Source organism: Nothobranchius furzeri, chromosome 3, assembly GCF_043380555.1.
Source record: "Nothobranchius furzeri strain GRZ-AD chromosome 3, NfurGRZ-RIMD1, whole genome shotgun sequence".
NCBI lineage: Eukaryota > Metazoa > Chordata > Actinopteri > Cyprinodontiformes > Nothobranchiidae > Nothobranchius > Nothobranchius furzeri.
Window position 1 is genome coordinate 59342760 of NC_091743.1, and position 27848 is coordinate 59370607.

The 27848-nt window shown below is 39.9% G+C and overlaps 2 protein-coding genes across 4 annotated transcripts; one reads left to right on the plus strand and one right to left on the minus strand.

Moving 5' to 3' along the window:
• Positions 1–1154: 1154 nt before the first annotated feature.
• Positions 1155–26814, plus strand: rtf2 (replication termination factor 2). Of its 2 annotated transcripts, XM_015959223.3 has the most exons (9): positions 1155–1334; positions 1645–1739; positions 1983–2076; positions 2196–2335; positions 5184–5262; positions 23060–23170; positions 23286–23340; positions 25250–25321; positions 25856–26814. In XM_015959223.3, the coding sequence occupies exons 1-9, from the start codon at positions 1266–1268 to the stop codon at positions 26041–26043; spliced, it is 903 nt and encodes a 300-aa protein (XP_015814709.3). In that variant the 5' UTR covers positions 1155–1265; the 3' UTR covers positions 26044–26814. The 2 variants fall into 2 exon arrangements, with proteins under 2 accessions (XP_015814709.3, XP_015814710.3); XM_015959224.3 differs by lacking the exon at positions 25250–25321.
• On the minus strand, positions 6210–16008 carry gcnt7 (glucosaminyl (N-acetyl) transferase family member 7). 2 transcript variants are annotated; one of them, XM_015959220.3, is made up of 5 exons: positions 15871–16008; positions 12327–12573; positions 10758–11499; positions 8057–8152; positions 6210–6684 (listed from the first exon to the last, which is right to left on the minus strand). In XM_015959220.3, the coding sequence occupies exons 2-5, from the start codon at positions 12522–12524 to the stop codon at positions 6440–6442; spliced, it is 1281 nt and encodes a 426-aa protein (XP_015814706.3). In that variant the 5' UTR covers positions 12525–12573; positions 15871–16008; the 3' UTR covers positions 6210–6439. The 2 variants fall into 2 exon arrangements, with proteins under 2 accessions (XP_015814706.3, XP_070405470.1); XM_070549369.1 differs by lacking the exon at positions 15871–16008 and having other exon boundaries at positions 12327–12672.
• Positions 26815–27848: the final 1034 nt, after the last annotated feature.

Consider the following 27848-nt stretch of genomic DNA (forward strand, 5'->3'; position numbering starts at 1 on the left):
GGAATTGGGGATATTTGAATTTATACATTCAGCAATAAATTGTCCTTTATTGTCCAACAGTTATTGTGTGCCTTTGGTGGGTTGGTTTGCATTATCAGCCCTGGGTGCTGTACTTCCTCAAAGATAGTTTGCTAACAGAGCTTCCACTCCACTGCCTCTAATGAAAATCCATACTAAACATTTAGCTCTGTGTGAGAAAGGGGGGAAATTCAATAAGACACATAACACAATTTATAAATTACAGGAAGAACCAATCGAACTAACTGCCAAAACGGGGAGACGTTTCTGCATTCATGTTTGTTAATTTTGCTGCATTTCGGGGAGCTAACACAGAATGCCTGAGCGAGTTGTGCAGAAAGAGATTGAAACCTGTTTTCTCCGTCAAAATGAAGTCCAGCTTTGTTTTTTACTCACTCTTTTCTTACACACAGATTATCAGTCATGCCGCCAGAGATGTCTCCACTTAGGTATTCCCCAAACTAATGGTCGCTCTTGGACAGCACCATCGATAGTAAACTAATCTGTAGCCTGCGAGGCACAGGAAACAGATCTCATTAGCAGTCATTGAACTATCTTCCAAGGAAACTTTCATCTTTAGACCACTCGGACAAAAGGGCTGAAAGCCAGACTAATGTCACTTACTAGTTTTGACTTTAATGGCTGACTGAAAACATCTAATAGATGGATGAGCTGTAAAAGAGTGAAGTAATTCATGTGTTTTTTTTTCTTCTTCTCTTTGTGTGTTTACTGAGGTGCAGGATACTGAAGAGTATGTGACTGCAAGCAAGCAAAAAAATTTGTCATTGCTTTAATTCCTTCACATTATAGATAAAGTCCCACTTCTGAAACAAGTACCTCATTCTGCTGTTCTTATTATGTATATATATATATATATATATATATATATATATATATATATATATATATATATATATATATATACACACAGTACAGGCCAAATGTTTGGACATATATATATATATATATATATATATATATATATATATATATATATATATAATACTTATTGCAAGTGCCAAAAATAACTAGTTTTTGGAGCAACGCTGCCCTCTAACGGTCTAAGGAGGACACTGCTCCTAGTTTTAAAAATTCAAGTTTCTGTTCTGCCGCTAGATGGCGACCTCAGAATAGCTTGCACCTGGGGAGCTCAGCTTTTCCCTTGTTTGTTTACTTTCTTCCGGTCACCAGTTAGTTACGTACTTGGCAACTAATCGCTTCAGTTACACTTAAAATCTGTTTTCAAGATGGGATGTGATGGCGGAACGATTCCCAAAAGGCATGAGTTGGTTAAAGGCCCCAAAAAAGTCGAGAAGGTGCGTATTATCTGTTTTCCCTGAGCGGTTAAAGACGACAGCTGCCACATATTTGCTAAAGCTAACATGCTAAGGTAGCTATTATATGCTTGTAACTTACTAAAAAAGTTGCTAGCTTTTTATTTTTACTACTCTTACAAACGTGTAGGTTTTTCCACTTTACTTTAATAAGAGAGTATTTAATTGTCAGAAATAGATGAAGCTACGTTAGCTTTCAAATTTCAGCCGTCTAACCCTTCCAATATGTGCAGGCTAAGTATGAGGCAACTGATTCACCATTTGGCTAAGACATACCTTCCGATTTGTCCAGGTTGATAAGAATGCTGAACTAGCTGCCAAGTGGAAGCACTGTGGCTTGAGCCAGGAGAAACTCCGGCGCCCAATCGTTGCCTGTGAGCTGGGCAGGTAAAGAGGTTTTGTGTATTTATTTTTTTTTACTTTTTAATTATTGTGTTTATCCCCTTTTGCTAAATTCTGGGCAGAGATTATGCACATTTGTCAGAGGCTGTTCTTATTCTTAACCTATTTCTAAGTCACCCAGGACGAGCTACATTTAATGTGCAGTGTTTGATGGTTCATCATGTCAGAATGTGTTATATGTGCCTTAGTGAACTATTGATTACTCCACCTTTTCATGTCATGCTTTAGGCTTTACAACAAAGATGCTATTATTGAGTACCTCCTGGATAAATCTGCTGAGAGACCCAACGCCGAGGCTGTAACACACATCCGCGGTATCAAGGTATTGTATTTATATTGCTTTGATATGAAATTGGATGTGTGTACTTGTAGTACATGTATATTTCTGTGAATTTTCCTTTTTCTCCATGACAGGAAGTGCATTAATCAGTGTGTTTGCAGGACATTAAAGAGCTCAACTTGACTGATAACCCTGAATGGGAGGGAGAGAGGAGAAACGCAAAAGGAGACAGATATGAGGACATCCACTGTGGCATGTTCATTTGTCCTGTTGTTGGTTTGGAAATGAATGGAAAGCACAGGTAAACAACTTCAATAAATAGTCCTAAATCGTATTACACATATTAAACTGTACTGTTGTATTAACTGGCCCTAAACCAGGTTTTCTTAGAAATACATTCTGACTTGTCCACATTGCCTGCTGAAAGGACGCTGTGTGACTGTAGCAGTGGAGTTAAGTGCCTGTGGCCTCATTTATCAAGCTTGCTTATGCACTAAATGGGGTTGGAAAACTGCGTAAGCAACTTTCCACGCAAACTTTGGCATTTATGAAAGAAAACTTAGCGGAAAAATGTGCACAACTTTAAGCTGACTAAGGACCTCGCTTACACACATGTTGGACATGGAGAGCATCTGCAGTGCTGCTGTTGAGAAGGTTACATTTATGAAATCCTGCAGCATTGTCACTTGTACTGCTTCGTTTTCACACAGAACTAGACCCCCCCCCCCCCACACACACACACACACACACACAGCCTGAAGCGCAGAATACGGAATGCAGAATATCAGCAGGGGGACAGATTGAGACAGAATGTCATGCGTCTGTGACAGGGTGTGTGTCCTGTCACTGTGACTCGATTGATCATGCTCCCTGGCTACTTATACAGGGGAGATCTCCATATGGGTGACTGGTTAGCACACGACTTTCACCCGGGAGTCTGGGGATCGAATCCTGATTGGACCTTTTTTTTTTATATCCGCCACAGATCTCTCTGAAGAATTCACAACATTGACAGCTTCAGCAACGCTGTGCCACTCAGTGGATTTTCTCTTATTTGTTTTGCAAAAGCACTTCCTTTCATTTCTCCACCTCACCCACCGGCACCTGAATTTCTGCTTCTGTGAAATTGTGCTTCCTTGCTTTGCCTTGATCTATGGTTGCCATGTCTTTGGCGGAGCGCTGCAACAGCCTGCTTATGTATATGCATGAGATCCACAAGGCACTTTTGCATTGACTATTTATGGCAGTAAGTGGGCGTGGTGAGGGCCGGATGTGACTAAAATGCAGCTGAGAAACATTCTCGTTAGTCACCGATTTATGAAGCGGAGATTGCGTGCGTCTGTGCGTACTCCATGTTTGATAGATCACAAACCTACTTGGCATAAGTAAAAAATTTTTGCTGAGCTTAAGTACGGTTTTAGTAAGGATTCTATGCAATGTTTGATAAATGAGACCCCTGCACTGTAACAGGAGGGTTGCAAGTTTGAGCCCTGTCTCTCTGCACTCTGTTGCAGTCGTTGTGTTTTTGGGCAAGACACTTAACCCTCCTTGCCTGCTGATGGTGGTCGGAGGGACCGGTGGCATCAGTGTTCACCAGCCTCGCCCCTTGTCAGTGCGCCCCAGAGCATCTGTGGCTACAATGTAGCTCATCACTACCAGCTGGATGTAAATGTTTGTCTGCATGGGTGAATGATTGTGTTATAAAGTGTCTGTTATAAAGTAACTCAGTATTATAAAAGTTAATAATTACAACAAAAATATTTTGTTACATTTTTCATAAAAATATGCAAGTAAAATGAGATCCCCTCTTAATGAAACTTACTTATTTATCTATAAATTACTGCAATACTAAAACACGAATGACTAAATAGACTGGAACATAATAAAATGTCCGATTGTTTATTATAAAACTGAAAAAGTGAAATAAAACGTCACTTAACAGGAGGAAATACAAACAAGAAACATTACGCTGATCTAAACTATTCAAACATCACGGTATGATATTTAACAAACCCCCAATCAAATCAAATTTGTAATTGCAATTAGAAAAACCTGTAAAGCAGGGCTATTCAAGTCCGGGCCTCGAGGGCCAGTCTCCAGCTTAGTGATTTCTCTGGTCTAACACACTAGATTGAGTGGTTGAGTCACTTGTGCAGCAGCTCATCAGGCTCCGCAGAAGCCTGTTAATCACCTGCTGATTGAAATCAGATGTGTTGAAGCAGGGTTAAACTAAAACATGTCGGATACCGGCCCTCGAGGCCCGGAATTGAATAGCCCTGTTGTAAAGGATTCCTGAGCCTTTAAATGGTCTCTCGGTCTAAGTTGAATTATTGAAGTAAATGTAATTTTGCATCGTATTTTAATTTTTCCACTTTCACATAATTGTGTGTTTTCATTAGCATTTCTTTAGCTCATAATCTATTAATGGTATATCTGCAAATAAAAATCCTCAAAAATGACCAGAAAAGGCACAAATCTGATGAAGAACTTAAATTTACTAACTAAACACAGAAAAGCTGAAGCTGCGTGGTAAAGTAAATTCTAGTAACACCCGATGGCCTACGACGTCTTAGACTGATACAATTAGCGTTACAGCAGGATTAAGGAAATGATCAGGAACAGGTTTCAGTTAGATTTTCAAGGAAGATAGAAGATCGTGATGAGGAAATAATTAACTGATGTGTGAGCAGTGAACTGGTGAGCGGACCTTCGGGAAATCCCGCTGTCACGCCAAGAAGGGTACAGCTGCAGATTCACGCCTGCAGCAGCGAATCTGCTGGTCTCTGGGTCTGCAGCCGTAGACCATTCTTCACGTCTTCCTCGTTCATCACTGGCTGTGATGCGCTTGGATGTGAACATCTGCCCCTTTAGCTAACACACTGCGCTGCTGAATTATAGTAACACACATTTCCTTATCAGTAACAGAAACGGCGTTATGACAAAATAAGACGGTAGTTAATTAGATTACTCGTCATTAAAAAACTGATTTTGGTTTAAAGGCCGTTATTCCCATCGCTGTTTATTATTAATTACATATTTGAAGTAATGTTTTGAGGTTTGGGGAAACATACATATGTACCAGTTTGGCTTCTGAAGTTTAGGTTTATTTCATTGGCCTGATAAATAAATGTCATCATTTCTTTTTGCAGGTTCTGTTACTTGCAGACCTGTGGCTGTGTGTTTTCAGAGAGGGCCCTGAAGGAGGTCAAGACGGAAATCTGCCATAAAGTAAGCTATCATATTCTCAGTTTTTCTTCATGTTGTCGGCCAAAAACTAATAGTTTTAGTAGTTTTAACATACAGTTTTTATCTTTTTGTTATTATGGCATGTCCCAAGTGCTGTTTATAAGAAAACAAATGGCTAACAGGGGGCACAGGTTTTCATGTACTTCCACGATGATTACTTAACCTACCTGAATAACCACTTGTATGAGTAATTCAAATAGTAGTTCTTCTCTTTAATCATTTTCAGACCAGTTGCATACGCATGAGAATGTCTTGGAAGGAAAACCTATTTTAGGTTCTGACCTCTTCGTTTTTGTGGTTTTTAGGGTGATCGGTTTCCCATGTACAAACTATCCTTAGCATTTGGGCAACAGTCTTCCATCTTGTCTTTGATTGAGTGGGATTGTGGGATCATTGCTGCATTCTTTCTTTATAGCTTCTCAGAAAAAACAACAACAAAACATTTCACTGGAATTCTCTTGTTGGAAATAATTTGAGTTTTTATTGAGTTATCACATAGGATTCAGCATCTCTACCCGCTTCCATTTTGGATTTCTAACCATTAAGTATTAAAAGAAATAGACGAGGTAAAAATAACTGTGGTATTTTTTAACAATAACAAATTACAAGTGGTTTTAAATAGATCCTTATGGGAACACCACTTGTACAGGAGGAAAATGTACTGAGCATGCTTTAGCTGGAATCTGTTTCTTGTTTTGGTCCATTTTGTTTTTGCAGCGTATATTTGCTTTTCTAACTATTTGTATTGTAAAACAGCCATGGGCATTGCACTAACAGGACAATAAAAAAGTAAATGCTCAACTCTTTAGATGTTTAATTATCTACATAACATAAACAATATAAATAACAGTACTTCAGTTTCATAAATAGATAAACATGTCTTGATTTATCATTTGGCTTTTGTGTAATTTTATTGTTTTAACCGTTTTTAACTTAGACCTGTTATTTGTCTGTTTTTATTTTTGTGGTGTTGTGTCCGGCGCCTTGGGCTCCCGCAGTAGAAGGCGCTATATAAAGAAAATTTGATTGTTTAAAAGGGAAAGTGCAGTCATCCAGCTGTTCTCAGCTCTATTTTCTCTTAATCATGTTTTGTAAAAATATAACCAGTAAGCAAGAGCAAACAGCCTTCCACAGATAGTTTAGGACACGAGCAGTGATTTCATGCTCCAGCAGTGCTGTTATAGGAGAGGATGTTTCTTGAGGTTACTTGTTTGGCCAGCAGCCACGATGCCTCTATAGGAACAGTTGCCTGTTTCAGCACTTTGTTCCTGTGCCACTGTTCCAGACAGTCCAGTGCTTCCGGATAGCTATTACTCTCAAACTTGTTGGCAAACATGTCGTTTCTGTTGATGATCCATGGGAGGTCTTTCAGTCCGAAGATACAGATGTTTCGTACATAATGGCCTGGAAAATGACAAAAACAAGTGAGGACATGGACTTTAATATTAAAGACCAGGTTCAGTCATTTTATCAATACATTTGCAGTGGTCTCTAGTATGAATGAATGCCTTGTGAGTCGATCTCTGGAGAAAAAAGCTCTGGTGCTTCTGTTTCAAGAACTAGAAGTGAGTCGGAACAGAAGGGAGCAGAGCACGTCAGGTTTTGGAGTTTTATTTCCTGGTGTTCAGACATCTCTCCCTTGATTGGCTATCGGCAATGCAACTCCACCACTGACTCTGTTTGTTTTGCAACTACACAAATAACACAAGCCTGAAGGAGTTCTGCAGTGTTGTGAACTTGCTAATGCTAATGGTTAGCTTCTACTATCCAAGACACACTCTGCTGTCTCCTGGAAGCTAAGTCAACAACAGCCTCCCTGTCATGAGCCAAGATGGGTGAGTCCATGAATGCAAATTTTCAGTGTGACGTAGAATCAACTGGCATTTTTAATCCAAGTGCTTCCCTGTCTTTTTTTTTTGATGAGCAGCTAATTCAGGAAATAGGGGTATAAGACTATTTTTGCGTTTAGCCTGCATGTTTAAGTCAAAGTAACCGATCATATTACAATAAGTAAAACATTTATTTTCCCTGAACTTGGCCTTTAATCTGGAGTTTGTTCTTTATGTTTTACACTTTTTTGTTTTTCAGTCGGTTTGCGTACACATTCAATAAGACACCAACTGTACAAGCATGTATCAACAAAACCTGTTAGTAAAGCTATTTCAGTTTGTCTGTTATTGGTTTAAAAATCCTGACATCGTACCAGACCACATGCAACCATTCCAAACATGTTTTCACAAATCACCCAACATCCTGCCTTGGTGCAGCGCACCAAAGACGAGTCATAACAGAAGAATTATGCAGTACAAGTTAGAGTTAAAGTTGCAGCACACTGTGACGATGCTTTGAACATTTCTGTTTTTGCTTTGATGAAAATAAACCTGCAAACGTGCCATCTGCTATGAGATGTAGATGTACTCACTTTGGTTTCTTGATTCACGAAGTAACTACTCGGGTGTCCTAGTTGGAGCTGTGACTTCAAATATTTGTGATGCTTTATAGAAATATTTACATACCTAGATTTAAAACCCTGCAGCTGTGGCATGTTTATTGCCTTATAGTTTTCATATCAGTTTAATTAAGCTTTCTTAAAAAAGTCAAAGTAACATTCATGCAGCTCAGTGGTGCCATTGAAGACTCTTTGGGCTAAAGAGAACAGCTCAAGCCAAAAAGTATTGAGCAGAATGTTTCAGTCATACACATCTAAATCTTGTTCATATGATTAAATATAACATTGTGATTGAGTGTCTGAACACTGTTAAAACACATTTTCTACCTCTGCAACCATCGTGTTTTGTTCCTTCTTGGTCCCCCCACTTGATTGCGCGGATAGCTCCTTCCCAACCTCCGTCAGCATGGCTCCCTGGGGCTTCTTCGTGTAATCAGACAAAATTGTGATTAATACAAGGTATTACAAAAATCCTGAAGTTTGCTTTTTCTGTTTAGACTTGAGTTGTTTTCAAGGTCAGACCTTTACGTCATGATTGTGTTGGGTCTGTTTTCCATTAATCAAACCATCGGTCCATCCCTGTTTCCCTCTGATGGTAAATGGCTAATTAAAGCCATTTCTAAGACCAGTGTTTCCCTTACATAGGCGTAGCCGTGGTGGCCCGCCACGGCTGAAATCCCAGCGCCACGCTTACAAGATCCAAAATTTTATTTTATTTTTTTTTTTGCGCTGTTTCCCGAAGAAGCAGCGGGAACTACTCTGTTGTTGCTTGTGATCACAGCCGGCAGGCAGCAAGGAGGAGGAGGCAGGGCAGGGCGGTTACAGCTAGGGATGAGCGTGCGGATAAAGCATTTTTGACGAATACGATCATGAAACGAATAAAACTCGTAAATATCTGTAATCGTGCTGAAGGAAAATCCTCATTGGGTAACTGACTGTCTTCACACTCTGTGATTGGCCAGTCACGTAGAGCGCCCGCCCCTCCCTACACACAACAAACTGCAGCCGGGAGTTCAGTCCGGCCCATGCATCCATGCAAGCACTTTCTTGGTTTAATATTTAAATTGACTTTTGTCGTAACGTACGTGGTGCATTTGACAAGACAGAGCTGAAAACAGCTCGTGCATGCGTCGGTCACTGCCTCCGCTGCGGTCTGTTTAAAAAAAATTTTTTTTTTAACTTTCTCTCTCTCTCTCACTCACTCACTCACTCACTCACTCACTCACACACACACACACACACACACACACACACACACACACACACACACACACACACACACACCTTAATCAACATTGTTTTGTTTAACTGTGTGTGGGAAAAATGCCAACAACCTTAGGAAAAAATCTGTTTAATCAAATTAAAATAAAAAGTTGTGTCTGGTTCTAGTATTTCATATTTCCTAGTTCCTACTGCATGAGATCAGATGCATTAATTCATGCACTTAAATATTAATGTTCTGATTTTATTGAAAACCTTGTTCTGTAATAGTTTCTTTACTATTGTGACCAAAAATATTTAATCTCAATTCTGAGGCTGTTCTGTAAATAGTTTTCAAATAAACAATACACATAGCAACTTCTGATCATTCCATATCAATTTCAGATTTAAAATAATGAATTGATGTAAACCACACCCACTAATTTCCCAATAATAATAAATAAGAGGTGCATTCATCTGTGTATGTCCTTTGATCGGCATTAGTGATATTTTCAGCACCAGAACAATGAAGCAAAGAAACAGATTCCCGAGTTTGTTAGTAATTTTATTTATTAGGTGCATCTGATCTGTTCTATTTTTCTCTGAAATGAGATCCAATCAGTGCTTCTATGGGTTGTCTCCACTCTGCACTAGAAACATTTACTTTATTATAATGTTCACTGTAATGCATCTTGATGTTCTTAACAAATAAATTAAATCAAAGATATTGATCAATAATGCCAAATATGTAAATTTGTGTTTCAGTCATTTTTATACTGGCTTAAAAATACTTCATTAAGTCCACTAAGCAGGGGGTGTAGAACGTTTTTAATATGATCTTGGGCCAAAATAAAGGGGGCAGAAAGTCAAATAAAGGGGGCAGAAGGAGATGTTTTTCCAGACGCCAAGAAAAATTAAATGCCAAATCCCCCTGCAAAGTGTGTCACTGAGAGTTTAAAACAGAAATTATTCTTGTGCAAATATTGGTAGATTCACCTTTAATACTAGTTATTAAAATGCAGCAGTTGCTGGATTAGTGCAGTTCAGAGTGGAGTGCATCAAATAAAACAATATTAACATAAAGGTGAGACATGTTATAATTTCAACCCCCCGGACCACCACCAGCTGGAAAAATTCCTAGGGGAAACACTGTAAGACATTATCTGAACTGTGCTTTTTCTAGATCTAATTATCTAAATGCATAAAGGTCCCAGTTTATCAGCCAGGCAATCTGTGGTACTTGGCTCCTTTTCACTGTTTTGCTCCACAATACATGCTGTGTAGATTAGCAAATTTTAGGTCAATTTGAGCTATCTTGCTTAGTTATTTTTTTAAACTATCAATTATTAGTTGAACTTAGTCATCTTATTTAGTTTAGACAGCCAGATCAGGGGTTTTGTTTTTCCAGATAAATGCTAATAAATACAAGGAGAGTGCAAAATTATCTTACAAGGAAAGTGCATTCACATGACCGCAATCAAAATCACTCTGCCTTGCAACACTTTAATTCGTGCACTTGTGGTTTAGCCACTTTAGTTTGGAACAATCCTTTTATATGGGCAGCAGTAATGTACCCTCTGTTAATTGCCTCCTATATATTTATGAAAAAAAAACATGCTGATACATTTTTTGTGGCATTCAATAGACTTTTTACTCAAAAACGCTAATATAAATGGTGCACTTTAAAGCTCACACTAAATCTTCTATTCTGTTTGATTTGTTTAACTTTGCTGCTTGTTTCTTTTCCTCTAACTTGAGTATTTCCTTATTGTTTTGCAGGTTTGTATTTCTACGTGTGGTTTTGTGTTGATTTTTAAAAAGACTTTACCTTTTATGTGGTTGAGTGTCACCCAGTAATGTTCGTCTGGACTGAAAGTGTCTTTGGACCACTCCAAAAGGTCTTGGGCCTTTGGGCTGTCCAGAACAAAGTCCACAAAAGCCCTTGTGAGGGCATAGTAAGCCGTTCCAAAATAAATTTGTAGATTGTGAGGGGGAGGAGCTTTCTTCTGCCCTAGCATTCTCTGAGCGATGTTTAAAACCACGTTCTCGTGGTAGTGGCTTTGTGTCCTGTACCTCATGGACTCTGGCTGTTTCACCCCAGGCGTCATGTTTTTGTCCCTCCACTCTTTGCTCTGCATGTATTGCACCAACTCCAGGTTGCTCATAACGGGGAAATCCTGCCCACACAGATTCACCACTTTCCTCCAGTTTATTTTAGACTTTACGAGGTCCTTCATGCAGTTCAGATCAGCTTGCAGGCGAGAAAACCCAGCATAGGTCACCGTCTCACTGCGGCTGGAGAGGAACACGTTATGAAAACACTCGACGAGCCTCCGTATGGCCACCTTGTACTCCTGTGGAGCTTTTGCATCTATGTGAATGCAGTAGACATTTTGTGGCATGTAAATGCCTCGCAGCATGCGAACAAAAAGTTCTAGGTCCTTGTGAACAGTCACTATGAAAGCTAAAGGGTAAGTCTCTTCATCTTGACTTAGAGGTCTTGTGATGAAGTGCAAGTCTCTTATCATTTCTGAACACTGGAGATGACTGTTGAGGATGTATCTTCCAACCTGAAGAGAGAAAAACCTTTTGTTAAATGTTTTGATTTTTATAACATTGTTAACAGATCCCAATTTTTATATATTTTTGTCCTTTCATTTTAAACCTCACTTATCTAAAACCCAGTTACACACATGTCGTGTGCTGGTATTGAACATTTTATGATTTCAAGCAAATTGATTAAACATGGCACTGATTGTTGGACTAAGAAGTTTTCATTAAGCCACAAACAATTCCTTTAATTAAAGCAGCAATCTGGAGCGTCCCCCCTTTCAGGAATTCGGTACGAGTTTTTTAGAAATCCATAAAAGTGATGGTCTTGCCCTGCACTATGTAATGTAGGCAATTCAGCAATTTATGGTAACGCGTAACAATAAGGGTCTCTTTATTAACATTACTTAGTTAAAGTCTCATTACTCATCAAACACTGGTGAAATTCATCTCTGCATTTGATTCATCCCCACGGGGAGTGGTGAGCTGCAGCTGTGGCTACGCTCAGGAACTGTTTGGCGGTTTAGTGATTAAGCATTAATAAACTATTAAATAAAGCATAATAACTGCTAAATATTAATGTTGATTTTAAGTAATGTATTAGTATGCAGACCCCCCCCCCCCCCCCCTTTTCCCCACACACACCCCGGCCCTTTGTCCTAACCTTAAGAACACTTAATAGTTAACAATTTAGGGAATGTTAATAAAGGGATTCTTTATTTGTTAATGCTTAATAATGTACTAATTAACATTGATAAAGGGGCCTCTGCATTAGCCAATAGCGTTAGACATCCGCCTACGTACAAATGTCAATCACAGAGCAGAAATATGTGAACTGAATACATACCTGGTGATTGCTCTGGCACCACTCTACTCTCTCAGGCAGAAAAGGGCGACATTCAGAGGCAAACTGTCTGCAGCTTGTAGGGTGTAGAGTCTTTTCCTCTGCTGGCATTTTAGTCCTCAAATAAATGACCGAACACATAATAATACTAATGCCCAGGCAGAACAGGAAAATACATTTTGTACTTTCAAGCTGGCACATAATAATCCCACTTCTTTGTAGTACGATGGCACCGCCACGGCTTAAGGTCCTGCAATAAAGATATCCAGTTTAGTTTTTTTTGCAGAAGTTTCACAAACCCACAAGGAATACCAAATGGGGTTAAACAAGTAGGTTATATCAGTTTTTACTTGCCTGCACTACAAGTGAAATCTATGAATAACTTCTCTGACATGTGACTCGATAATTGATTCTGGTTGCTCGTTATGTTAAAGCTGTGTTGTTGCTGTGGACTGGATTGTTTTGGGGGGAAGTACAATCAGTTTCCCTTTGGGATTAATAAAGTATGTTTGAATTGAATTGCATTTTAAAAACTCCTAAAAATACACAATGAAGAACGTTACTTTAGCAGACCTGCTCTACTTTATCGTCATGCACTAGAAAACCCACAGCTAAGCCGAAATAGATGACGGCAATGAAACGTGTCAGCACTGGGTACAAGAAGGAAATGGAAACAAATAGAGGTTTTTGTTGGTTACAACCACAGAGCCATCTTCCTTTACAGCAAAACTCTTATTGGTTTAATCCCTGACTACCAAATTCTTGAAAGAAAACAGCAACTTAAGAGGACTTAGTTACTCATAAACTTCTGTTATTCAGTTATTTGTGCAAGCTGACTAAATTGTGGACATTCTAAGCAATCTTAATGTTCAGATGAGTTGGTTTGTTAAAAGTTACTGTTGAACAATAATAAAAACAAGTTTGAAATTATGACACGTCTCACCTTTATGTTAATATTGTTTTATTTGATGCACTCCACTTTGAACTGCACTGATCCAGCAACTGCTGCATTTTAATAACTAGTATTAAAGGTGAGTACACCAATATTTGCACAAGAATAATTTCTGTTTTAAACTCTCAGTGACACACTTTGCAGGGGGATTTGACATTTAATTTTTATTGGCGTCTGGAAAAATATCTCCTTTGGCCCACTTTATTTGACTTTCTGCCCCCTTTATTTTGGCCCAAGATCATATTAAAAACATTCTACACCCCTGCTTAGTAGACTTAATGAAGTATTTTTAAGCCAGTATAAAAATGACTGAAACACAAATTTACATATTTGGCATTATTGACCAATATCTTTGATTTAATTTATTTGTTAAGAACATCAAGATGCATTACAGTGAACATTATAATAAAGTAAATGTTTCTAGTGCAGAGAGGAGACAACCCATAGAAGCACTGATTTGATCTCATTTCAGAGAAAAATAGAACAGATCAGATGCACCTAATAAATAAAATTACTAACAAACTCAGGAATCTGTTTCTTTGCTTCATTGTTCTGGTGCTGAAAATATCACTAATGCAGATCAAAGGAGATACACAGATGAATGCACCTCTTATTTATTATATGGAAATTAGTGGGTGTGGTTTACATCAGTGCATGAATTAATACATCTGATCTCATGCAGTAGGAACTAGGAAATATGAAATACTAGAACCAGACACAACTTTTAATTTTAATTTTAATTTGATTAAACGTTTTTGGCATGTGTCCCACACACAGTTAAACAGAACAACGTTAAGGTGTGTGTGTGTGTGTGTGTGTGTGTGTGTGTGTGTGTGTGTGTGTGTGTGTGTGTGTGTGTGTGTGTGTGTGTGTGTGTGTGCGTGCGTGCGTGCGTGCGTGCGTGCGTGCGTGCGTGTGAGTGAGAGAGTGAGAGTGGTAAAAAACCGGAGCGGAGGCAGTGACCGACTCAGTACGAGCTGTTTTCAGCTCTGTCTTGTCAAATGCACCACGTACGTTACAAAAAAAGTAACTTTAAATATTAAACCAAAAAAGAGGCGAGCTGAAGAAAACTAAGGGAGTACTGAAGGAACGTGAGAGACAGTGAGGCAAGCACAGAGAGATCCGTTACTGTCTATGTGTGTGTGCGTGTGGGCTGAGCTGAGCCTCCTCTTTCGCTCGTTGGCCTCTTCGATACGGTCTTCCCAAGGTACTGCTGCAGAGTTTTCTGTGTAGGGAGTGGCGGGCGTTCTATGTGACTGGCCAATCACAGAGCGTGAAGGCAGTCAGTTACCCAATGAGGATTTTTCTTCAGCACGATTACAGAAATTTACGACTTTTACTCGTTTCATGATCATATTCGTCAAAAATACTTTATCCGTAGTACCGGATACTTGTCTGAAACAAGTATCCGGCTCATCCCTAGCTGTAACCACCCTGCCCTGCCTTTCCCCCCTTGCTGTCTGCCGGCTGTGATCACAAGCAACAACAGAGTAGTTCCCGCTGCTTCTTCGGGAAACAGCGCAAAAAATAATACGTTTTTTTAAATCTATAAAACGGGATCTTGTAGGCGTGGCGCTGGGATTTCAGCCGTGGCGGGCCGCCACGGCTACGTCTATTTAAAGGAAAACACTGATCTTTGCTGGCTCCTCTCAATGAGGAGGAGCAGCGGCTGTACTCCGTGTCCCTCCCAAATGTCCAAACTCCTCACCCTGTCTCTATGGCTGATCCCGGCCACCTTCCAGAGGAAACTTATATAGGCTGCTTGTGGCTACGATCTTGTTCTTTCTGACAATATTACACCTTTGAATTATTTGAATTTATTTGAAAGGAGATGGTAGAAGCATAAGTTTATAACATTTTTAAACCCGCTTACAAACCATGTTGCAAACCTTGATGCAAACTTCCAGTGTTTTGTTTGTTAGTCTCATAAGCTGTATTTATAATACAGATTTGTCTCCAACTGAGCAAAATTTAAATTATTGATATACTACTTTTTCAAAACACCTCAAAAAGTATAGGGAATTCTTACTTCTAGCACCTTTTAACTTCTGCGGTTGTTTTTTTTAGATTAAATTGCTGTATAATTGGGATGATGATTTAATCCACTAAAGTTTGACTCTATTAGTTACCTCAGTCAGTGACTAAATTATGCAACACTTTCATCTGATCAGCCCTGTGCCTGAAAAAGGACATGAACTAATCCTTTTCTTTGTGGAATCATTGAGATTTTGGTCCTTTCTCAGAAGACTCCCAGCCACATGTCACCTAAACATTGTCATTTGAGTTTCATGCAACACCAAAGAAGCAGATGCCCAGGGGAGCTGAATGCTATGGAAATGTGTACCTTTACAGCCTTCCCATCAGATTCTTTTCCCCAATGATCCAATCGTAGAACAAACACAACTGTCTACCACACTAAGAAATGCCTGTTTTTCCAGTTTTTTAGAGGATACTTTAGAATTTTTTGTCAAAATTACATCCTCAATTCAGTCTAAAATGGTCATGTGTCCAAATCCAATATCTAAACCAACAAACGTTCTAATACACGGCTAGGTATTTTAAGAGATGATGTTAAAGGCAAGGTTAATAGCTTACCTTTCAAGCACTTGAGTCTGCAGTTTATGAATCAGTAAAATAATCCAGACTTTTAAAAAGCTAAACGTCTCTGAGCTGTGTTGCTAAAATCTATCAGAAGCCATGTTCGTTAACTGGATCAGCAGCAACAGTGAGAGAACCGCAGCTGGTGCAAATGTGTCTGAGCTGGTTGTGCTGCAAGGTTTGCTCTGTGGTTTCCTAGCAGGGACGACTTCTCTGCGCTTTAGTTTCCATCAGTCATACATATCTCCTTATGAGTGTGTCTCTCTGTGTGTGTGTGTGTGTGTGTGTGTGTGTGTGTGTGTGTGTGTGTGTGTGTGTGTGCGCGCGCGCGCGCGTTAATCTCTAGTTAGACTCAAAGCTGATTAAGTCACTCCCTCTCCACATCCCCATGAGACCAGGTCCATCCCTGCCTGGTTACCAGCGGTTACACCCAGTCATACAGATACATGCTTACACATCATACAGACACCCCTCAAGCTCTTTTATCCTAACTTCTTTCCTCTCACCATACAGTTGCCCACTTCCTTGTATGATACATCTTTCTTTCTTTTTTTCGTGTCTTTTTAGTTGTTTTTACTTCACAACACTTTACTATAAGTTACTTATGCCTTTTTTTTCTCCAAACTTTATTGTTTTCCGGGTCTTTTTTCACATCAGAGGTGTACATGCTGACTTTTCCCACAGATAAGCACTTTTATCTCCATCCATCCAGCTCTATACCCTTGCAAGGGTGATGGAGGGGGCATGGGAGTTTGCCCAACCAATCCACATGTGTTTTGTGGATTTGGAGAAGGCTTATGACCGTGTCCCCAGGGGCACCCTGTGGGGGACGCTCCAGGAGTATGGGGTGGGTGGCTTTCTGTTAAGGGCCATTCAGTCCCTTTACCAGAGGAGCGTGAGTTTGGTCCGCATAGCCGGTAGTAAGTCGGACCTGTTCCCAGTGAGGGTTGGACTCCGCCAGGGCTGCCCTTTGTCACCGGTTCTGTTCATCACTTTTATGGACAGAATTTCTAGACGCAGCCGTGGTGTGGAGTGTGTCGAGTTTGGTGGCAGGAGAATCTCGTCTCTGCTTTTTGCGGATGATGTGGTCCTCCTAGCTTCATCCAGCTCTGACCTTCAGCTCTTGCTGGGTAGGTTCGCGGCCGAATGTGAAGCGGCTGGGATGAGGATCAGCACCTCCAAATCTGAGACCATGGTTCTCGACCGGAAAAGGGTGGCTTGCCACCTCCGGGTCGGGGGAGAGGTCCTACCTCAAGTGGAGGAGTTTAAGTATCTCGGGGTCTTGTTCACGAGTGAGGGTAGGAGGGATCGGGAGATCGACAGGCGGATTGGTTCGGCGTCTGCAGTGATGCGGACGCTGAGCCGATCTGTCGTGGGGAAGAGGGAGCTGAGCCAGAAAGCCAGGCTCTCGATTTACCGGTCGATCTACGTCCCAATCCTCACCTATGGTCATGAGCTTTGGGTAATGACCGAAAGAACGAGATCGCGGATACAAGCGGCCGAAATGAGTTTCCTCCGTAGGGTGGCCGGGCTCAGCCTTAGAGATAGGGTGAGGAGCTCGGACATTCGGGAGGGACTCGGAGTAGAACCGCTGCTCCTCCGGATCGAAAGGAGCCAGTTGAGGTGGTTTGGGCATCTGGTCAGGATGCCTCCTGGACGCCTCCCCGGGGAGGTGTTTCGGGCATGTCCTGCCGGCAGAAGGCCCCCGGGTCGACCCAGGACACGTTGGAGAGGTTACATCTCCAATCTGGTCCGGGAACGCCTTGGGGTCCTGCCGGAGGAGCTGGTGGACAAGGCCGGGGAGAGGACGGCCTGGAGCTCCCTAGTTGGGATGCTGCCCCCGCGACCCGGACCCGGATAAGCGGAGGAAGACGAGACGAGACGATCTCCATCTTCCTGTTGAACCTCTGGTGAAGTGTCATGCTCACCATTAGCCTGTGTTGTTTTCTGGTAACGGCACCGGCAATTACTGACTCCAGAGCTGGAGTGACAGAGTTTGTTTGCTGCTTGGTCAGCTTCTGAGATTATCCCTCTTGTGTTGAAAAGAGCACATGGCTGGAGTTCACACCCACTGGGAGTTAGGACCACACAATGGATCTCTTGCTGGTTGCTCTGGTTTAATATTTGTGTTTGTGCATGGGTGTTATTTAACTTTTTTATGCTACTTGTGTTATTCTTGCAGTTCACAAAGATAAGGCAGCTTTTACAATTTTTCTGCTGTTTGTCATACCCGAAGCTTTTAGCTAAATTGTTGCACTAAAAAAAGGCTATTGTTACAGATCATTGCTTAAATTTGATTAAAATATCATGTCTTACTCCTAAAGGGAAATAAAAGTGTTTCATTTTATTGTTAACCAAAGAAAATTCAGCCTTGCAGATAAGGAGGCAGTGAGATCATGCATTTCATTCTAAAGACACATAGACATAGAAAATGTGCTCAGGAAGTTATTGTTTTAAGCAGGAATGGCCTTTTGGTCCATTTCTTTCTCCAGCAGAGCTGAAGAACCCTGGCATTTCTGTGCAGTGGATGTTCAGTTGTGTCCATTGTGTTTAATTTGATTCTATTTGATGTGTGCATAGCTAATCAAATTTCCCCACTTTCACTCCAGAGCCTCTCCAAAGTATCCGGGAAATATGAAAATAGTGTCATATATTTCCCATTTGCCTATTCAATCTACCTAATCTCTACCACAGGTCTCTCATAAACAATATTCAGTCAGGACAAACAAAGCGTCACTTTGCAAGCCAAAGTAGAACTACTGCTGCCTGTCTGTTGAGCTCCTGAAAGAGATAGCAGACAGAAAAGCATCCAAATCATGTCATGAAATCTCAAGGAAATATTTTTGTCTCTTATTTTGTGAAATTGAAAGAAAAATCAACAGCGTTGCAGGTAGTAGTCAGTGTTGTTTTCATCAGCGATGACTATGACTAAATTATTTCGTTGACACCCTTTTTTCTCAGAACGAAAACAAGATGCTGTCAAGCTAAAATTAGCTTTTTGGTAACTAAAACATGACGAGACATGCGAGAGTTTCGTTGATGAAACAAGACGAAAATTATGCTCGAATTTGCAAATTTCTGCCTGTCTTACAAAAGCTATAAAAAATTGTAACGCCACTCTGTCACAGGAACGCACATCGCTCAACACAGCTGCTTATTGTGAAAGTAAACGGTGGAAATACGAGCGATTATGAGGCTACTTTTAAATATATTTGTAATATTAACACATTTCTTATCCATGTGCTTCCTGAAAACGTCATGTTTTTGGGCTGATGAGTAAAAGAAAATAGCTTATTTTTAACACGTTTTAACTGAAAATATTTAAGACAAATGCTTTAAAGTCAGTTTGTCAAGATAATTTTTTCTGCTCCCTGGTTCCTAATAATGGGTCATCTAAATGTTTAAATGCTGCTGTGGATTCAGATGTTGGACACAACCTAATGCTTTTAACTGCTGATACTCAAGTGCAGCAATGAGTTATTTATATAAATTCTGTGGGCTCATGATAACTAACAACACTGCAAGGCTGTGGAAAAACATTATTGCATTTAAGTAGGTGGACTTTGAAAGAATAAGGGGTAGGGGTCAGCATTAGGGCTGCACAATATATCGCAAATATATCGTTATCGCGATATCAGCATGCGCAAAATTCATATCGCAAAGAACAGATAAATATCGCATTGAATGGTCAGCTCAAATGTTTGCTACCCATAATGCATTCTGTCAATCAAACAAAAGCATTATGATTTTTTAACAAATCAAATAGAGCTCTTCACCCATTTGGCCCAGTGGGTGGGTTCTCAAAGGTTAGATGCCTGCCCCCGAGGCGGACGGCACTTAATTTCGATGGTTAGCAAACACCCGAGTTAGCTTTGTTCTGCCCTCTCTGATGACTCTGCTTTTCTCGGGATCCACTGATTGCCTTTTCTTGTTCGTTTTCTTTTTCCTTTTCCACTTTTGCTTTTCTCATTTTCATGAATTTTTCGTCATTTGTTTATTCCTTTGTTTTTTTTATTATTTTTGTTCCTGAGTTAAGTTTATATTTACTGCAGGTAATATCATCATCTCGATAGTAATCACTGTTATCCCATATTGCAGGTTTTCCTTAATATTGTGCAGCCCTAGTCAGCATTATACATTTACACTTCGGTGAAGTCCGCATCGATGCGGACAAAGGGTAATAAATTTCACTACTTAAAACCTAGGATTTTTTTTTTCAGATAACTTAAAAGAGCCAGATCATGCTATTTTAAATCTTTGAGAGCATAGGTGCAATACATGATCAAATATTACCAATGGCACTATTGAGATGTCACTTTATATTTAATATGAGTTCTTTTCATCAGCCTGAATTTATAGTCAGAAATGAAACTTTCTGTTTGAGTGAAGGCCAAAATGCACTAAATTAAATATAGATTGAATTCAACTTCTTATATCTAAGCATCTGTTACTGCAGCACAAAAGACTTAATCTGGTTTTTTAACACAAAATGGCTCATCGGGACATACTTTGCTTGGTAAAACTAAATCCCAAAGCCTGTGTCCCAGTGTCGGAACCATCGACATACATATATGACAATGGGTTTCCATAGACTCCAATAATAAGTTTTTGTACTAAAATGGGAGGTGGCCACCACCGCCATTTTGACCGTGTCACAGGTTCCGTCAAGCCCAGACAATTCCATAAAAGGGAAGGGAGGTGGAGCTGAGGGTGGGGCTGTAAGGCTGGGATAAACTGATGACACCCAGTCGAACTAGCTACAAGCTAACCTGAAGCAAACCCAAAGCTAATGCGGAGGTGGGAGCTAAGCTAATGGAGGTAGCAACCTAGCTACAACTGGAGTTAACTGTGCACAACACCAGAGCTTCTGAGTCAGAGATACGCCGGGCTGACCGTTGGGTAAAACCAGGTGGAACACAGAGGTCTCCGAGAGCTCCACAAGCCGGCAGCCGCACAGCAGACAAGCGCCGCTGCGATCTGAGATGCGCAGAGCTGCCGGCGGGGGGAACCGGGTGGAAAGGTTTCCATCCCAGAGCTCCACAAGCCGTCAGCCCGCGCAGCAGTCAGGAGCCGCGATCAGACAGAAATGCGCTGAGCTGCGGGGAGGGGAGAACCGGGTGGAAAACATCGGTCTCCCGAGAGCTCCACAAGCCGATATTTGGAGCCCAGCTCCACCAACATGTTATATTTCAACCCATTTTCTAAAGTGCAGCATTATGTTAAATGCACTGGGTTTTACCCTATTACATTTCAATTTCATGGTTAAACACTACATGTTAAAATCTAAGCTCAGCTCGGCAGTGACCTAAAATACATACATATAATTTTACTTACCAAAAAAAAATGAAGTGGAGACTCCTTGGATGCTCTATTAGTGCAATTAATGCCACGTCAAGTCATTTTGTCCAACAATTGCACAAAAAATATCCCAAAAAGAATACACACACACAAAGACTCAAAATCCCGGAGCAGTTTCCAAGCCAGACCGAGGCTCTACTGAGGCCTTTCCATGGAGCTAGCTCTGTGGTCACGTGGGTCTGAGGCGGCGGTCGCGTGGGTCGGATGCTCATTAATTATACAGAATTTTAGGCTTTTAATACACTTAAACAGAAGAGTGAGAAAAAAATTCACCCCCCTCAGAGTTGTCATGAGTGTAAACTAGATAATTTAAACCAAAAACATGTTTTGGTACCAGGCTGTAAACATGTTTATTTCTGCTGTGAAATTGGTATTTTTAACATGGGAGTCAATGAGGATTTGCTCGCTTCTGACACCAGCCCCCAGCGGATGAGGGTGGAACTGCAATGTCTGGTACTTCCGGGTTGAGACCAATTTCTGAGCCGCATTGTGGGGGCTTGGTCGGAACATATTTTAGAGATGATGTAAAAGTAAAAACTACAGAAGTTTTACAACTTTTCTCATCAAAGCCAAACAATGTAGCCTACCTCCTCCGTCCTTCTAGCCTGGCCTGCCAGACTCCTCCTCTGTTTAATTCTGCACAGAGAAATGGTCTGGGAACTCTCGTATTCAAATAACCCCACCCTGTGAGAATTCTAACCGAGCCAATCAGCGCTGAGTATCGTATGTCACACACCATAACGCCGAGTTTGTCATGAACATGGCGACTGAAGCGGATTTTGTTACGATATGTATCACGATAGAGTAGGGCTGGGCGATATGGCCTAAAATTAATATCACAATATATTGAGGATTTCACCTCGATAACGATAAATGGATGATAACTACAGGTATGCGCAGAAACAAAAGTTGTCCATTAGATGGGGCTGTCACACGTATTACGTTGAGTTACATTTTTACGTGACTCAAGATGGTACAGCTTTATAAATGGATACGAACGTTGCCAGCTTACACACATCTTTTCATTTTTTATTTATCAAATTTATTGGCATGGGGAAAATTATCTCGATAAGAGTCAGAAATTTCGACAATGATAAATTTTCGATTTATTGCCCAGAAGATGATGTGATATGTATCACGATAAAGGGAAGATCACTATAGAGGGAAGACGATATGATTCGTATCACGATATGAGGAGAGACAATATGATATATCACAATATATTGTGATACATTCAGCCAGATGATATTAGCAATTGTTTAGACTTAAATTATTGTAGAAAAATTTAAGAAACAGTCCAAACTGATGCGTAACATGTTTAACACGAGGTTTCTGAACCATGATGGATTTACATTTTAGTGGTGGAAACAAAACCCGGTACACACTGCTGCCAACTAGTCGTTGTTGAATTACACCAAAGTAAAGAAAATACACAAATGTTTTCATGTAAATTCTTCCAAAAATTTGATACACTGCTTTTGAATGTCAATATAATATTGCAGGAATAAATATCGTAATATTCTGGCTTATAGATATTTTCTTACTTCCCTGCTAGAGTCTCCTTAAATGCCTTCATTACCCGATTATACTTTTTCTTATCTTCAAATGCTCAAGTTTGTTTTACTGGGTGGAAACAACTTTTTCCCCATTGATATGTTGCTATTTTGGAGTTTTGTTCCCTGCATGTAAGTATGCCAGATAGATGATTATGATGAAAACTAAGCTTGAACTAGTAATTTCGACATGTTAATTGGTATCATTTTTCTTTTAGGAGCCTTTCCCTCACTGCTTTTCTGTTTTCACATAGAATCCTATTTTCTTATTGCAGTGTGGAGATCCTTTCAAAGAAGACGACGTTGTTGTGCTCAATGGCACAAAGGAAGAGATTGATAAGCTGAGAGAGAAGATGGAGGAGAGGCGAGCCAAGACTAAAACTAAGGTTGACTCAACAAACTACGAAATGATGATTTTACATTTATAAGGGTTTGTGGCATATATGTAGTGTTTTGTAACAAGAATGTTTCATTTCTTCTTTTTTTTTTCTTTTTTTTTAGAAATCCAAGAAGAGCAAGGCAGTTGAAACTGTGTCCACACCAGCAGAGTCAATAGGTTGGTCTTAAATAATAATGACAAGTGGTTTTAGAGCTGACATAAGCAAAATTATGCAGCTGAATAAAAACCATGAAATGTCCTCGATTTGAATAATGCTTTGAATACTCTGTGGGTTTGCAGCTTAGCCATGACTTCAAGGCTGGCAGAGATGATCATGTAACTAGTTTAGGCTAGAAACTAAAACTTATAAAATGATATATTTCATTGATAATCACACATTTTTAAAGGTTTGATAACAGTTTTCTTATCTCATCACAACCCTCTTAATCATAAGTATAACTGAATTGAGTCACAAGGAGCCAAAACTGTTGGTAGAATGGGTGTGTCATTTTAGGTACCTCATGATCTGATTTCAATTCAGAGTCCTATGATTTAATTATTTAACGATTATCATAATGACCATTATTTTTTATGCATTTTATTCTGATGTCATAGCTTTTTTCATACTTACAAAATAAACAAAGTAAACACGGGGAGTCCATTTTGTAAACAAAATCATCTGAGACAGCAAACTGGAGCGATGCAGAGCTCCAGAGCTGCTGGCCTTTAGATTTGAACCTTAGATCACTAGATTGTTCACGTGGGCCTGTGAAGGACAGACACTTCTGGAGCGATTCATGAAAAACAAATAGCTTTTAAACCGGCACACCCCTAGTTGGTACTCTTCCGTTACAGAAAGAAAATCTCATAATCATCTATTAAATAACTAAGTTAAAATGATAAAATAAAAGTCAACTAGTGAAAACCAAAGTTCTTCTGAACAAAAATGATGACTAAACTGTTGTTGCACAGTGTTTGAAACAACCGAACGACTTTTGTAACCCTGGCTTTTCATCAGATGTGTAAACGGAGCGTAACGTTAGCGATGTCCAATACACGGCACACAAGGCATTATTGTTAAGACTTTTCTTTACACCGGGTGGGTGTGAGGCGGTGCACCTCAGACATGTCCCAGAGGAGTAATGTCGCAGCTTTCTGATGAATTTGTGCCAGGTCTATTTTCTATGCTCTATGCTTCTATAACATGTCAAGTGATTTCCCACGGCTTAATTATAAACAAAAATATGCCAGCAATAACAGAACGTCCTTGGTGGAGGTAAAAAGAACCAAAGACCTTTTGGATACATGCTGCCATCTTTTCCTTACGTGGTATCACATAAGCTGGCAAAATCATGCTCGATCTTGCAATTAACCTGTGAATCTGTGATCTCGCAGGACCAGCTGCATGAAACGTTTCCAGGTGCTTCACTTCTTAAATACTATCGGTAGGAAGGGGGTGAGGTCGCAGTGAAAACACACCTGTTACATTACGCGCTGCTTACTCATCTGGTGGAAAACCGGGGTAACTCTCAATCAGAATACTACAGCTTTTGTGAAATATTGGATTTATCATAGTAGAGTAGCTGGTGGACAATGGTGGCTTATGAGTTAGAAGTTTGGGCTGTAACCGGTGGGTTGCTAGTTCAAACTCAGGCTCTGTTCATGTCAACTAGTGTGTCCTTTGGAAAGGTACTCACCCTTCTTGCCTGCTGGTGGTAGTGAGAAGGTGCCTCGGGGCAGTTCTAGCTACAGTGTAGCTCATCAACCTCACCAAATGAAGGATTATAATGTAAAGCACTCTGGAGTCATTGGACTTGATTAAGCACTATACATGTTCAGGCCATTTACCATTTCAACTGCGAAACAAGTCCAAGCTGTAAGACCAGTTGGTGTTTACATGTGTTTCTACATAAATAGAAACATTTTAAAGCAAGTAATTTTGAGAAAATGATATTTATATTTCTGTAAATTCACTTATATCCCTATTGTGGCTTCTCCCTGCTAAATTGGGATGCACTAGTCTTTGAAAAAAGCCTGACTAAATGATAATCTCTGTATTTGAACCGATTTGTTTGACCCCCCACAGAAGATGCTCAGTCTTCACCAGCAGGTGGAGCTGGGAAGTCTCTGCAGAATGGAGGCGAATGCAGCCAGTCAGGTAGATAATCATGTTTAGTTCTCAGAAATCAAGTTTGGGAGTGGTGCCATCTTGCCACTCCATTAGTTAAACAGTGGGAAGTTTGAAATGTAGTTGCAGTGATGGTGTTAAACTTTTTCTTTTAAACTTGGTTTAATTGATCTCTAAATGTCTCTTGGTTTATATCTTTGATAAATTACCACAAAATAGTCAAGTTTCATACTTTTTAAAGAGCATTTTTTACTTTTTTAGAAAATGATCCGTTACTCTGAGTTCTTCATGCTAGCTGAACGTAGACATAGCCTTCTACCACTATTTCCTGCATTAGCTTCTGTTAAAAATAATTGACAAAGCTCCTCTGATGAGAAGCGAAACATCTTCAAGAAACCAAAGAAGTCCAGTTGCTTTCATTTGAACCTTTTTGGATTACCATGACCTGGATGATGCCTTCACCAACAATTTGAATCTTTGTCCTGTTTCAAAACTTTGAAAATCATAGTTTGATCTCTGACATTCATTGTGTTGCTCTTTCTGTCTTGTATTTTTCTCACCCAGCTGTGGCTGGACCATCTGGCTCCTCTCAAGACACCAATGCCTCCACAGTCTCTGCTACCAAGAGGTCCATCCAGGACATGCAGGGGAAGTCTGAAGTCTTTAAATCCCTGTTCACCACACACAGCTCAGCCAAACGCTCCAAAGACCAGATATCCAACTGGGTCACCCACACCCCTTATCACTTCTAGCAGCTGTTCTTTTTTTTAGATGGCTTCAGAAAATGTAACCACTGCAAAAGTCACCAGTTTGTGGACTCGTTCCCTGTTGTCCAGCCTCCAGTAGCTCGGTGTTTACATGCTGTGAACATTTAGCTCCCTAAACAGCTGACTCTGTTTTGTTACCCCCGTGTAACACCCCCCCCCCCCACACACACACACACACACACCTCTGCAGCTGTTGTCAGTGAGACTTTATTACTGATGCTGAGATTTATCATCTCTGCTCTGCTGCCCCCTAGTGTCCACGGTTACTCCTTTCTATGTTTAAAGTTTTACTCTTCATTTAACTAGAGGACAAGGCTAAATGTGTGAGTAGCAGTCCCTGTTGGATTATAATCAATGTTCATGAGTGAACTAATAAAGGTTTCTCTTAATATATCTTTGATATGTTAAAACATTTTGCTCTTTTTTCTTCTTTTTATAAAGCTTGTTTAACTTTTGGCTGTTCTTTGCGTCCTTTCTAAAAGGAAGAGCCAAAAGTAACCTCAAGAATATAAAAACTTCTAGTATTGCAAAAAATAAACAAATGAGCACACAGCAAAGAAAAGGAGCTTTTATGTGACGGGAGGACGCCAAATGTCCTTTTAACTCAGACTGTATTCAATTTTGAGCATCACAGGCTTCGGTATTTTCTTTTTCTCTCAAACAATGGGTCTCTGTCTATTTGTGTCTCTGGGCCTTTTGTGGAAAATTGTTTGATGTGAAAAGTAACAATCTGTTACACAGTATACGTTCTTCTCCGGGCACCAGCTTCTTCTGTGCGTGATTTAGTACATTTTGTTGTTGCTGTTTGCAATTTAGCTGACTGTTGCATGTGACAAATAATACGATTTTATTCAGTTGCCTTTGTCTTTCAGTCATTTCCTGGTTTTGTCGAATACACAGTGCGTCCTCTGAGCCACTGACTTAGGTCACAGATGCAAAGCAGAGCTACCTGCAATGACAACAACATGTTGTTTCTTTCATGAGAGAATCCATGTAATTAAACCAACTAAAGCTCCTTTGGCTCATGTTTTTTCTAAGTGGCAGACATTATGTCCACTGTGCATTCAAAGGGTTCCTGGAGTCATTTGAAATGTTAGAAATGTTCAGAAATAGAAGGTGACAAAGAAAGGCAAACATGTTGGTGAAATGTAATAGACTGAGTAAGTTACAAATATTGTAAAGCAGATTAAAAACACTGAACAAAATCCAGTTACCAAGCTGTGATCATGAGTAGGAGTGGGATTGGGCCCTTTGCTGAACTGACATGTGGAAGATTATTCCACAGATTAAGCAGCTCAAATGTTTAACAGCTTGTCATTATTCCTTTTTTAATTATTTAACTTATTTCTGTATGGCTAACTAAAGGATTACAAAATGCTTGTAAAAAGAAAAATAGTCTTTATAGGAATTTTATTAAACTACGAACTAAGGAAGCTGAAATCAGATATAAAGATTACAAAAATAAATTAACTGAAATAACAAGAACTAGTAAAAATATATATTACAGAAAAATCCTAAATGAAAATAATAACTTAAAAGGTGTCTGGGATATACTAAACAAATTAAGGAGTGGTGGGACAAAGAAAATACTATACCCTGAATAGTTCACTGATAATCAAAGTGATATTTTTGATAAAATAAAAGTAGTTAATAGAATGAATGAATATTTTGTGAATGTAGGCCCAGAGCTAGCAGCAAATATACCAAGCCAAAAAAGACAGACAATAAGTGAACCATTGATAAAAACAAACTATACCCCGACTCAATCTTCCTCTCAGCAGTGGATGAGT

Coding starts and splice junctions, on each gene's coding strand:
- gcnt7 (XM_015959220.3), bottom strand. CDS start 12,524: ATGTGCCAGCTTGAAAGTACAAAATGTATTTTCCTGTTCTGCCTGGGC. Junction 8,153..10,757: donor GACACTCAACCACATAAAAG/GTAAAGTCTTTT, acceptor GATTACACGAAG/AAGCCCCAGGGAGCCATGCT. Junction 6,685..8,056: donor AAAACACGATGGTTGCAGAG/GTAGAAAATGTG, acceptor GTCATTTTCCAG/GCCATTATGTACGAAACATC.
- rtf2 (XM_015959223.3), top strand. CDS start 1,266: ATGGGATGTGATGGCGGAACGATTCCCAAAAGGCATGAGTTGGTTAAA. Junction 2,077..2,195: donor CACACATCCGCGGTATCAAG/GTATTGTATTTA, acceptor GTGTGTTTGCAG/GACATTAAAGAGCTCAACTT. Junction 23,341..25,249: donor CACACCAGCAGAGTCAATAG/GTTGGTCTTAAA, acceptor GACCCCCCACAG/AAGATGCTCAGTCTTCACCA.